Here is a 14,018-nt window from a genome sequence, read left to right as displayed (position 1 = left end):
GTAGCTTTTTGGTTAAACTCTAATTACTTATTAAAAATATATATTTTTTGCATTTATTAAAATAAACACTCAATCATTTTTATTAAATTATTATTTGAAAATAATAACCGGAGCTTTCAATTTTAGCCTTCCAATAAAAAATATTTAATTGCTAATAATTTCATTTTCGTCACTAAATTTATATGGAATTATTGTGAAAAAAAGATTGTCTGAGGGCTCATTTTTAAATATCTTTTGAAATATTTATTAAACAAAAGTAATTTATTTTAGCTTAATTAGCATAAAAAAGGGAAATGTTTTTTTTTTTTTTTTTGTGCTATTTTGGCTACCACATGATAAATTTAGAAAACGTGACCGTTTTGGCCCTTTTGGATGCTTGTTACAAATTACAAAAAGGTTCAATCAAAATATCATGTACTTTTATTTGAGTGCTAAATTTGATTTCTTCCTAATCTTAGAAGCTTTACTAAAATTAGGGGATTTGGTATAATTACATTCCAAAGAAAATTGAAATTAAAAAAACACAATAACATTAAATTTCTAATGTTTTCACTCAAAAATTTCACAAAAATTTAATTCAATTAATTTATTTTCTATTAATGCTCTTATTTCCAGTGAGAAAATTTTATTCTTTTAATTAAAAAAATATTTAAAAAAAATTAAAATCATATATGATATTGCAAGAATTCATCGAAACTGTCATAATGGAAATTTGGGTTAGCTGCATGAATAATTTTCTCACCATTTAAAAAAAAATAAAAAAAAACTAATTTTACCCATAAGAATATTTAAGCAGCCTCACAAGATTTGACAACTATCAATATTCATTTGAAGGTTCTTCCATCAACATTAAGTTTATTCATAAAAGAAAACAATTGAATAGCTGCTGATTGCAATATACTGGAAAAACAAAATTTAAATTCAGCTGCAAGAAGAGATTCACTCAGAAAATTTTCTTCTCATGTGTTTCTTGCCAACACATCCCTAATTAATTGTTTTGGTGCTGCAAAATAGGAACATGAAAAAAAACAAAAGATTAAACATATAGACAAAGAAAAAAAAAGATTGCTGAGTTCTGGATTATTTGTTGGGGTTCATCTTACCAGGAAAACCAGTGAATCTTTCAAACTGTACAAATGCTTGATTGATGAACATCTCGGTTCCGTAAACAATAGTGGCTCCAGATTCCTGTGCTTCTGTTAAGAGCCTGGTCATTTTTGGTGTGTAAATTGCATCAAAGACCAAGGAGTAGTGCTTCAGAGCTTCCTGCCAAGTGAAAAGCATATCAGAATACAAGATCACTGAAGTGTATCTACTATCTACTCATTAACCATGAGTTTGGCACGTTTTATTTTGCAAGAAAAGAATTCAAATGAATTCTTGCAAGATTAAAGTTTAAAGGAACATTCAAATAAGAGAACTATTAAAAAGAAATCAATTGAGTTGAATTTTTTCAAAATTCTTGATATTAAACGGAGTGTAAGCAAAACTGCAAATGAAAATTATGAAGGGAAAGAGAATGGGGCGAACCTTAGGAAGTGGGGTATCGTGGATTCTCGGTTTCATTCCAACAGAAGTGGTATTTGCAAGGATCATTCCCTCTTCTGGATGAAACTCTTTCAACTCAGCTAGAGTCATTGCTTCTCCTCCAACTTTACTAGCAAGTTCTTTGGCTTTCTCTGATCTCAGAAATAACCAAAATGATCATCGAGTTAGCATATAATTAATGTTCATCAGGAAAAAAATAATTTCTATTAGTAAAAATAAAACATCTGATATCACTTAATAACGAATGATTCTCGTCTAACCAATGTAAATGTTTCTAACACAAGCAACTAGTATCTGAAATCAGTGAATTCTGCAATATATAAGATGTTTATTTATTGATTTCTCTCTATAAAAGTGATCATATGCATACAGATCAGAAACTGTCTTAGAAGGATGATAGAATCAGAGGGATTCACCGTAAGTGCGATTAGCAACAACTACTCTTGCTCCTTTCTCGTAACCACCATAAGCAAGGGCCTTTCCAGCTCCACCAGCTCCCATGACAACAAAGAGTTTACCAGCCAAGGGGGAACCAGAAGCAGGGCTACCATTTGATCCTGCAGGAAAATTACAGAGTTTAAAGGAAAAAGGTTCAGTTAAAAGATCTTGTAAACAGAATATGCAACTGAGATGCATTGTGAACCTTGCAGTGCCTCTTCTATAGCTCCTATGGCTCCAAGATAGTCAACATTATATCCCATTAGCTTCCCATCAGTTGGTTTTCTGATCATGCAACTAATAGCTCCTATTGCCTGCAAAGCCGAAATGTCAATTAAACAAATGATGGAATAAACTTCTTCAGTGCTAAATTACAATGGTGCTCAAAGTTTTCAGAGGTGATCATGACAAATGCTGGGGAATAAATATCTCAAAGTTACTAGCTGTTTTAACTACCTGTGCAATTGGATCGACCTCATCACAACACTTAAGTCCAGCTTCCTTGTGAGGAATTGTATAACTGCATTTCAACTCAATCAGTACTACCAAGAGGAATAAATAATCATAATTTAGTGGGAAAACGAGTAGAGACTAGAGACTCAAGATACTAGAAATTCTTCCAAAAAATTCTAAGTAGTGTCTTTTTGCAGAGCTTTTAAGAATCACGAATTTAAAGATAGTTTGCTGATTGTTCATGCATGCAAGACTAAGGTACACAACTCTGAAGTTTCCTTCAGGAAATTAAGCAATCTAATGGCCAATGGCAATGGGCCTAATGGAAGTCTTATATATTGGGCAAAACAGTAGTATTTTCAGTTTTAGCAGGGTAAGGACTCTAAAACTATAACATAATAGACGAGGCGTGCTGCACTAAAAGATTTTAAAGAAAACTTTACCTGTATCCAACAAAGTCTGGAGACGAAAATGTAGATATGTAATTCGCAACATTGTCAACCAAAAGAGGCAGATAAATTCCATTAAAACAAACTGACTTGAATGCTGCATTGTAGAGATGAGGGCTTTTGCTGTGACCAATAGGGTTCCCAATAACACCATGTATTTTGGTATCAGCTCCTATTAATCTGATATTATACAAATCCAACAGCTCCTTAATGCTTGGTTGCCCAGGAGCAGATACTACTCCTGCCTCAATTGAACCAAAAGTGAGAAATCCTCTATATTTTGCTGCAAGGATCCTGGAAATGAGGCCTCTCTCACCCATAACAAGTCCTATCATTGGGACCTACAATTTAACTGAAGAGTCATTCATAAAGCTTAAAAAGAGGAAAAATAAAAGGCAATGCATGAATGCTTTTGGTGGTTTTGTTAAAACAGAACAAAAAATATTAGTGCAACTATGAAGAAGAAGGTTAAGAGTATTTGACAAGCGAAAGAATCCTAAAGTTCATAAAGTGCCATAGTAGCATATCAAATTACTTACTTGTGAATGTACCAGCACTTGAAACATTCGTGCATTGTCCGTGATGTCTAAAGCAGTTGTTGCAATCTTCACAATGTCAGCTCCAGTAGCTTGTATCCTGGCAACAAGCTCACCAATCTCCTCTACGGTTGGAGTACGGTCATAATTGTGAGAAGAAACTATAATCTTTACCTTTTCAGGTTTCTTCCCTTGAATGGAACTGAAGAACTCTTGAGCTACCTTCAAAAGCAAATTAAACAGTTCAATGACTTGTTCACTGGCATACGAGGATAAAACATTTTCAACATTGAAATAAATTCTACAAATTGTAAGTAGCTGGACCTTTAGCTCAACATCAATAAAATCTGATCCCAGTTCCATTGCCAGACGTAGCGCCTCTTGACGCTTGTTTTCATTGCCATCATACTGACCACCTTCCCATTTTGGTCTAGAAGGTAAATTATCCATTAGAAAAATCAATCAACTTGTAAGTTTTCAAGTGTGCCCATTACTTTGGTAGAGTGCCTGAGTTTATACAGAATTAGATGAGATAACTAAAAGCTTTAATGCATTAATTGATTTAGTAAAGTTGAGCTTTCCATTATGTCCCCTTGAAACCTTAATGTTCCCACGTCCAATTAGCAACAGAAAATCTATTAGCTAAATAATAAGAAGTATCAAAATAAATATTTGCAGCCCACTAATCCAAAGGAAAAGTAAATGTCCAAAATTCCATGGTTTGCAATTCTATTGCAGGTATCAACAGCATTGGGTCTGAGTCTTAATCTCAAAACATATATCAGCTTATGAATTATACCTGTAAGTGATAAGAGTTGGTAAAGGACTTTGCTTGACTAAGACCTCAAGATTCTGTCTAGGACTGAAATTTTTTAAGAAATCCACCCGAATTTCAACAAGGTCAGCCCCAAGTTCCTTGGCCTTTTTCATTTGAACCAACATTTGATCAACTGATTCTCCCATTACTGGAGCACAGATTAGCGTGGAATTTCTTTGAGCTCCATCCACAATTTGAATATCCGTAGTAGTCAACTGGAATCCACCAAAATAATTTCAAAAAGGAAAAACGATTGAACGTGTGAAGATCTATGAATGATCAACATTTTTTTAAAAAAGAACTTCAGAAAAACTTGAATTGCTCTGCATAGTCCATCATTTGTGCATTCATTCCCAAGTTTTTCATCAACCAAACAAAGAAAAAAAAAATAAAAAATTTGAACTTCAAAATGAACATTATACAGTTTGCCCTTTCTGATTGTAGAGGTGAAGGCTGAGCAGAGAAAAGAAATAACCAAGGCCTTAGCTCAAATCACATAACTCAGTTTATTCCAATTATCAGGGCCGAGGACAATTGATTCAAAAACACACTGTCTTCCTAAAACAACGACTAATTAAGAGATTAGATTGTTTAACAAATTTGGATACCCAGAAACTAATGAATCCAAAAGACAACAACTTTGTATGTCCCTTTTCTCTCTTTACGACAGTTTTCTAAGAAACCAAACAGAGAAGTAGAAACTAATCAAAAAAAGGAGAGAAAAAAAAAGGGAGTTACCGGGACACTGCCGAGAGTCATTATGGGAGAGAGTGAGCAGTAGTTTGCCGATGTTGCTTGAGGCCAAAGAGAGAAGAGGGTGGCAGCAAAGTGGAGAGATCGAACCGAAGACGTGTGAGAGAGAGTCTACATTAGGTGGGTGGGTTAGGCGGTTGATATATAAATAAGAGAAGAGCTGAGCCAAGTTTGACGGATTTTGACACAGAGGAAAGTAAGACAGTGAGCGATTGTGTCTCACTTCCTTGAGAGCAAAGGTTCAAAAAAGACCGTTAGCTGGTGTTTTTAGCTGCAACCATCGTTTCCATGTTGGAATTGCAGAGATCTGAGAGTGAAACTTTGATCATTTTGGTTTGCTGATGATGAATGAAGATTGAAAAGTGGCAAAACGACTGTCGTTAAGTTGACCAACTAACTGAGTGTAGTCGGAGTTAGGTAAAGGAAAAACGCATCGTTACTCTGTGGGGGTTGGTCAAAAGTTAGTTTTACCAAATTGTCCATTTTAAGGTTATTTTTGGAACATAAATAAAATAAAAGCATCTAACAATGATTTCAGCCCACGTTTATAAAAAAAAAAAAAAAAAATTAAAACAGAAAAAATATTTTTAATATTTAGAGTATTTAGAAAAAATAAATTAATTTTGAGAAAGTAATTTTCTCTGCTTAGAAACGTTATTAGCATATCCATATATAAAATTTTAATATATTTTATTTTTTTAATTAAAATTAAATAATAAAAAAATAAATTATTTTTTTTTCCTGCAAGAGAAAATATTTTATAGACAGAGGTTTTGCTGGTTGTGTTGCTTAAAAAGGCTGAAAAAATGATTCTGTTTATTTATCTTTAGAATGATACTGCTCCGTATTATCATCCATTTTCCTTTTTTAATAATAAAAAAAGGTTAACTTTTACCAAATTTCTTCATCTTTGAATAGCAAGTCCTGATGGGTAGTTTCCATTCGCATGGTTGTCTGACCTACCAGTTACCAGAAACGAAGGCTTCGTATGTTCATCTGTTTTTTTTTTTTATCAAATTCAACCAATTGATATCCTAGTACTGTGTCCTGATCCTATCTTACAACTATCATTTAAATTTATCTTCTATATCTGATATTTTTTTAATGAAGAAAATTTGGCAAGCTGAAGAAGACTTCTTGTTCTTGGTTTAGATGACTGTAAATTAAACCTACAATTCTAGCTTAAGGTTGGTGCTAGAAACTGTTTGTATTATTGTTTACTAAGCATTCTGTGTCGTAATATAATTTATTAATATTATTTAACTCTTAAATTTAAAGTATAAGCTTGATTTAAAAATACTTTTAAATACAAAAATAAAATACGCTACATAAAATTTTTAAAAAGATAAAATTCAAACCCAATCCAATTCATTTATAATCTTAACTTGCCCGAGACCGAGAGTTTTGATTAGCCGTCGCATGAATTGTACTGAATGAAAACACTAATAAATCATCAGAAAAGAAGACGAAAAAACATATAGAATCATTAGACCTTTGGTTACAAAGTAGACCGAATTCCATAACAACCATGTAAATGTAAGAAATTAAAATAAAATTTCAAAGGTCAAATGATTTGGTAAAAGAGATAGGGGGAGCTTGCTAGCAAAAATCATGCCATAGGGATTAACCACTCGCTAAGAAGAGAGGCAAAAAAAAATCCAAGATCCTCCACTTGAGCTAAAAGAGTATTCTTCCATAGGTGAGATAAATCTAGGATGACCATTCTAGAAAAACACACACGATACTGACAGAGTATATTTTAGGCCATATTATCATGATCTTAATGATGTTTATTTGCACATTTTCTACCTAATTTGGTGGTTTTGTTCATGTTTTGCAGAAACTAGGTGTGAAAAGACAATCTGGAGAAAATACTCTTAAAATTGCCAAAAAGTGCCAAATATGGAAAGTTTCAGAAAAGGAAAGTGCCAAATAAGGAAAGAGTTAGAAAGCACAGTTAGCAAACTGTCCGAAATTTGAACTGCAGAATCTTTCCTGCCTTATTGAGAACATGTGCCAAGAAAGGAAAGTTTTTAAATAAGGCAAGTTTTCAGAAAAGGAAAGTCTTCAAATGAGGAAAGTGCAGAAGCAAAAGTAAATAAGGAAAGCTCAGTCATAAGATTATTTGAAATTCGAATCGCAGATCTCTCCTTCCTTGTTCAAAGATGTGCACGTACTGCAGCAGTCATATCTTCCAATTTAGGCAGCAAGATCTCATGAAGGCACACTTGCCCCTTCTGCATTCAGCGTTCAAAATTCAAACGAAGGCTCCACCTAAAAAAGAAAGACTGGACAGATGCACTTTCCCTTCTGCATTCAATGACCGCGCGCTAACTTCCTTCTGCAGCATGATCCGCGCACCACTCTCTATTCGGGAAGGAGATCTCAATGCACTTGGCCTTTATTTAGTCCAGATTCAAGATTCAAAAGAAGCTCTACCTAAATAGGAAATCTGGACAACTCATACTTCCTATTCAGAAGCATCTGCTCACCTGCCTCTTCTGCAGAACACAATCCGTGCGCCTCTCCTTCCTGATCTGGTTCAAGTCGCGCGCACACCTGCCCTATGAAGACCTACGCGCTCCATCTTCCTCTATTGGCAGCCTAGGATCACTCTTCCTTCCTTTTCAAGCACAAGGTACGCTCCTTTCCTATTTTGAAGGCCATCTGCGCGCCACCTTCCATCTGAATGCCCTGATTCTCTCCATCTTCCTCTTCTGCAACAACTCGGGCAGCAAGTTGAGTTTGGGCAGCAACTTGGGCAGCCTATACACTAATTAGGAAGCAAGGGAGACCTAGGGCAACATCTAATCCTATTTAAAGAGAGCACAAGGCCAGCCGCAACAGACTTTTTTTTCTCTCTCACGTTTTTGCAACATCACCTGCGCAAGACTCCCATCCGGCTTCTTCTTCTCTTCTTCTACCTTTCTTTTTGGTTTTGTTTCAGCCATGAGTGGCTGAAACCTTTTTATTCTAGTTGAAGAATAAGTGAAGCTTTAGTTGTATTGTGGATTGAGAGACTTGGACTACATTGTTAATCTTTTGTTATTCAGTATTCTTGTGATTTCATGCTTTGAGACATTATTGCTTTGTTATTTAAGATCTACATTGACTCTTTGATGCAAAGTAATATATTGTTAGTTTGAATGATTTTTAGTCCGTAATTGCTTGAATTGTTCAAACAGAAGAACACTTGGTGCACAACCAAGGAAATTGCATGATCTAGTGTTGTCTCCATACATTTGGGTAACTAGAATTGGTTCTCTCTATTTCTTAATGCAATTGACTGTTGTAAAAGGCCTAAGGCTCAAAGACGTTCTTTGGCAACTTGTTAATTAGTAATTAATTGAGGACATTTCCTAATTGATTTAATCTAAGGAGAGACAATGGAGGTGAGAAGCTTCTTCAATCTCCATGGCCAATTTATTGAATCACCAAAGGGACATATGAGTCAATGATCAATCCCATCAACTAAAGTGAATCTGAATCTTCAACTAGAGCTTTCACCATTATTGTTACATCGTTAATTTGCCATCTGCTTTCTTTTTAATTGCTCTTTTTATTAGTATAATCAAATCAATTTCAAAACCCCCATTTTTACTTTACATGCACTTGCACTTTATTTTATTTGGTCCTAACAAGAGAGGTAAGTAAGTGTCAATTCCCTGTGGATACGATCCTTTCACCACTGTCTACAATTTTCATATTGTTGGTAGTTAAAAAGGTTATTTTTTACCGGTCTCGACAACCGCACTGTCAAAATTGGCGCCGATGCCGGAGAATTGATCTAACTTGTTTATTTTTCTTGTATGACCAGATCTGGACGCGAGGAAATCATACCTTACGATCCGGAAATTGAACGTACCATCAGGAGACTAGGGAAGCAAGCCATTCGGCTTGAAGAAGCTTCCTGCGCAGAACCTTCATCTGAAACCCTCCCCATCGCAGATCCATCATCGGAAATGGCTGAAAACGTGGCACCACCTGCTGCCAATGCCAGACATGCAGTCTGTGAGGAAATACTTCAAGAAAATCCAGCCGTGAGGGCCCTAGAGTCAAGAGAGAGGACCATGAGAGCATGGGCAGCATTATGGGTAGCCTCTACACTAATTAGGAAGCAAGGAAAACCTAGGGCAACACCTAATCTCTATAAAAAGGTACTCTCATTGGCAGCCACGAATTTTTGGCAGACTCTCGGAGACTCTTCTCCTTCTCCCATCCGGTTCAAGCAAGACCGCCACACCTCCACCTCCTTCGGCTTCTTCTTCTCTTCTTCTACCTTTCTTTTTGGTTATTTTGTTTCAGCCATGAGTGGCTGAAACCTTTTTATTCTAGTTGAAGAATAAGTGAAACTTTAGTTGTATTGTGGATTGAGAGACTTGGACTGCATTGTTAATCTTTTGTTATTCAGTATTCTTGTGATTTCATGCTTTGAGACATTATTGCTTTGTTATTTAAGATCTACATTGATTCTTTGATGCAAAGTAATATATTGTTAGTTTGAATGATTTTTAGTTCGTAATTGCTTGAATTGTTCAAACAGAAGAACACTTGGTGCACAACCAAGGAAATTGCATGATCTAGTGTTGTCTCCATACATTTGGATAACTAGAATTGGTTCTCTCTATTTCTTAATGCGATTGACTGTTGTAAAAGGCCTAAGGCTCAAAGACGTTCTTTGACAACTTATGAATTAGTAATTAATTGGAGGACTTTCCCTAATTGATTTAATCTTAAGGAGAGATAATGGAGGTGAGAAGTTTCTTCAATCTCCATGGCCAATTTATTGAATCAAACAAAGGAACATATGAGTCAATGATCAATCCCATCAACTAAAGTGAATCTGAATCTTCAACTAGAGCTTTCACCATTATTGTTTCATTCTTAATTTACCATCTGCTTTCTTTTTAATTGCTATTTTTATTAGTATAATCAAATCAATCTCAAAACCCCCATTTTTACTTTACATGCACTTGCACTTTATTTTATTTGGTCCTAACAAAAGAGGTAAGTAAGTGTCAATTCCCTGTGGATACGATCCTTTCACCACTGTCTACAGTTTTAATATTGTTGGTAGTTAAAAAGGTTATTTTTGACCGGTCTCGACAACCGCACTGTCAAAAAGATGAATCAAACCTGTTTTGAGCTCAAAAGGAACGGTCAGAGGTGGATAGTTGATGCACAAAGGTGCTTGATCACCTATTAGGACTGTCAAGAATTGCAACATGGATCTGAAGGAAGCCGGACACCATCGCAAGTTGCAACTGCAAGAACTAGAAGAGATAAGAAGAGATGCATATGACACTTCGTGGGACTACAAAACTAAGATCAAGGCCTCCCATGACAACCGAATTTCAAGGAAACATTTCGAGGTTGGTGATAAAGTCTTACTTTTTGATTCTCGTTTGAAATTATTTCCAGGAAAGCTGCGGTCTAGGTGGATTGGACCATTCATTGTTGAGCATACTTACCCTCATGGAGCAGTAGACATTCGCAGTATAGATACAGGGAAGCAATTCAAGGTGAATGGCCATCGCCTGAAGCCATTCTATGAAGGATTTACAGTGCAACTAGTGGAAGAAATTCCAATAGATCGTCACTCACTCTGAATAGGCTCATCGCACCATGCCAACCACACCAAAGGGGAGTACTCAGTTTCTTTGTTCTTTTATGTTTCTTATACATTGAGGACAATGCATGAATTAGGTGTGGGGGTACGACATTTTAAATTTTTGCTTTAGACACATTTTTCCCTTTCAGTTTGCGTTTTCCTTTCAGTTTTTCCCTTTCAGTTTGCGTTTTCCTTTCAATAACACACACAACCACAATCTTCTTCTTTTTGATTTGCTTTACTCAAACTGATGAGTCATGTTGGATGAACTTTCTTTCCATGACCCCATTGATGTGATGACTCTTTAAACCTAGGTTGAATTAATTGCAATGAGATATATTCATGTTTGGGAATTGCTTTTTAAATTGAATCTTTGAGCTTGCCATGGTAAAAAATATATTGATGACACTCATTAGAGAGAATGAATTGAGAATTGTGTGAATGAACTTAACATGACTTGATTTAGCAATTGGTGTTGATTTGCCCAAATCATTGAGAGAAAGAAATTCACAAAGGCTTAGACTTCAAAAGCACAAATTGAAAATTGTTCCAATGGTTAAAAGACTATGAACAGAGCTAGTAGCCACTTGGACAGGTGACCAACTGAGTAACTGGGGGTGGGTATCACAAATATGTACCTTCACGTCAAAAGGTTGGTGACTTTTTCAAGCAAAATTAAAAGTGCAAAAAGCTGAATAAAGTACTTCAAGGTAAGGGCAAGTCACTCTGAAAGGTAGAAAAAGTCTTATCTGAATAATTAATATGTGCATGCATGATCTCTCTCTTGAGTAAAATCGATCCTAGCCATGGTAAGTAAAGGGAGACAAGGAAAGAGGTAAGTAACCTTGATGCATATATTCTTCATTGCAATGATTCAAAATAGGGGTCTAGAGTAAGAGCTTAAGTGGACATAAAGGATCAAAGCAGAGAGAGTTTGTTTAACTGTGTTTGTTTGCTTGAGGACAAGCAAAAGGTTAGGTGTGGAGATATTTGACAGAGCATATTTTAGGTCATATTATCATGATCTTAATGATATTTATTTGTACCTTTTCTACCTAATTTGGTGGTTTTGTTCATGTTTTGCAGAAACTAGGTGTGAAAAGACAATCTGGAGAAAATGCTTTTAAAACTGCCAAAAAGTGCCAAATATGGAAAGTTCCAGAAAAGGAAAGTGCCAAATAAGGAAAGAGTCAGAAAGCACAGGTAGCAAACTGTCCGAAATTTGAACTGCAGAATCTTTCCTGCCTTATTTAGAACATGTGCCAAGAAAGGAAAGTTTTCAAATAAGGTAAGTTTTCAGAAAAGGAAAGTCTTCAAATGAGGAAAGTGCAGAAGCAAAAGTAAATAAGGAAAGCTCAGTCAGAAGATTATTAGAAATTCAAATCGCAGATCTCTCTTTCCTTGTTCAAAGATGTGCACGTACTGCAGCAGTCATATCTTCCAATTTAGGTAGCAAGATCTCATAAAAGCACATTTGCCCCTTCTGCGTTCAGCATTCAAAATTCAAACGAAGGCTCCACCTAAAAAGGAAAGACTGGACATATGCACTTTCCCTTCTGCATTCAATGACCGCGCGCCAACTTCCTTCTGCAGCATGATCCGCGCACCACTCTCTATTCGGGAAGGAGATCTCAATGCACTCGGCCTTTATTTAGTCCAGATTCAAGATTCAAAAGAGGCTCCACCTAAATAGGAAATTTGGACAACTCATACTTCCTATTTAGAAGCATCTGCGCACCTGCCTCTTCTGCAGAACACAATCCGTGCGCCTCTCCTTCCTGATCCGGTTCAAGCCGCGCGCACACCTTCCCTATGAAGACCTACGCGCCCCATCTTCCTCTATTGGCAGCCTAGGATCACTCTTCCTTCCTTTTCAAGCACAAGGTACGCTCCTTTCCTATTCTGAAGGCCATCTGCATGCCACCTTCCATCTGAATGCCCCGATTCTCTCCATCTTCCTCTTCTGCAACAACTCGGACAGCAAGTTGAGTTTGGGCAGCAACTTGGGCAGCCTCTACACTAATTAGGAAGCAAGGGAGACCTAGGGCAGCATCTAATCCTATTTAAAGAGAGCACAAGGCCAGCCGCAGCAGACTTTTTTTTCTCTCTCACGTTTTTGCAACATCATCTGCGCAAGACTCCCATCCGGCTTCTTCTTCTCTTCTTCTACCTTTCTTTTTGGTTTTGTTTCAGCCATGATGTAACAGTCAGCTGCCTGCTTGGCGGAATTGCGGCAACTGACCGTCCCACATCGGAAGATTTGAAGAAAATAGATTTGTATATAATAGTTAGCACAGAACTACTAAATAATTTGGGTTAACCATTTTGGGCCAAGTGGAAAGTGGGTCCAAAAGTTATTTGGGCCATTTCGGGCCCGGCTGTTTCAATTGGTATCAGAGCCACCCTGGGTCAGACAAATTGTGCGGAGCTAGGGGGCGGTCCAAAAGTTATTTGGGCCAGTTCGGGCCCGGCTGTTTCACATGAGTGGCTGAAACCTTTTTATTCTAGTTGAAGAATAAGTGAAGCTTTAGTTATATTGTGGATTGAGAGACTTGGACTACATTGTTAATCTTTTGTTATTCAGTATTCTTATGATTTCATGCTTTGAGACATTATTGCTTTGTTATTTAAGATCTACATTGACTCTTTGATGCAAAGTAATATATTGTTAGTTTGAATGATTTTTAATCCGTAATTGCTTGAATTGTTCAAACAGAAGAACACTTGGTGCACAACCAAGGAAATTGCATGATCTAGTGTTGTCTCCATACATTTGGGTAACTAGAATTGGTTCTCTCTATTTCCTAATGCGATTGACCGTTGTAAAAGGCCTAAGGCTCAAAGACGTTCTTTGGCAACTTGTTAATTAGTAATTAATTGGAGGACATTCCCTAATTGATTTAATCTAAGGAGAGACAATGGAGGTGAGAAGCTTCTTCAATCTCCATGGCCAATTTATTGAATCACCAAAGGGACATATGAGTCAATGATCAATTCCATCAACTAAAGTGAATCTGAATCTTCAACTAAAGCTTTCACTATTTGTAACGACCCGAAAATCGGACCGCTACCGGCGCTAGGATCCAGATCGGCTTAAGGCCGCCGGGACCCGTAGCAAGCCTAACATACCTCCTGTATACCTGTTAAATCCCATACATGATCGAACAAATACATAAAATTTTAAATTTTTTCTTTCATTTACCAAGCTTAATCTGTGCATGCACAAACTTAAACCATAAAACCCCACACTGGAGCCCTCATCAAATGCTCCAATGGGTAACATATCATACATTAAGCTTGGGTTACATAAACATCATTAAACATTTCATTAAAAAGATCATGTACCAAAAAGGGATTAACATACACTAGAACCAAGCACAATTCTATTCTCAATGCAATTCTTTACATTACAT

General features: G+C 36.4%; 1 protein-coding gene across 1 annotated transcript; it reads right to left on the bottom strand.

Annotated features, from left to right (window-relative positions):
* Positions 1-806: 806 nt before the first annotated feature.
* Positions 807-5,359, bottom strand: LOC110623519 (bifunctional 3-dehydroquinate dehydratase/shikimate dehydrogenase, chloroplastic). Its single transcript, XM_021768495.2, has 11 exons — positions 4,980-5,359; positions 4,224-4,456; positions 3,749-3,854; positions 3,428-3,646; positions 2,883-3,229; positions 2,443-2,506; positions 2,192-2,300; positions 1,965-2,105; positions 1,531-1,679; positions 1,104-1,266; positions 807-1,003 (listed from the first exon to the last, which is right to left on the bottom strand). The coding sequence occupies exons 1-11, from the start codon at positions 4,998-5,000 to the stop codon at positions 960-962; spliced, it is 1,596 nt and encodes a 531-aa protein (XP_021624187.1). The 5' UTR covers positions 5,001-5,359; the 3' UTR covers positions 807-959.
* Positions 5,360-14,018: the final 8,659 nt, after the last annotated feature.

The sequence above is a fragment of the Manihot esculenta genome, chromosome 9 (genome assembly GCF_001659605.2).
Source record: "Manihot esculenta cultivar AM560-2 chromosome 9, M.esculenta_v8, whole genome shotgun sequence".
NCBI lineage: Eukaryota > Viridiplantae > Streptophyta > Magnoliopsida > Malpighiales > Euphorbiaceae > Manihot > Manihot esculenta.
The sequence above is the reverse complement of the archived record's forward strand: the minus strand, read 5'-3'. Positions and strand labels throughout refer to the sequence as shown.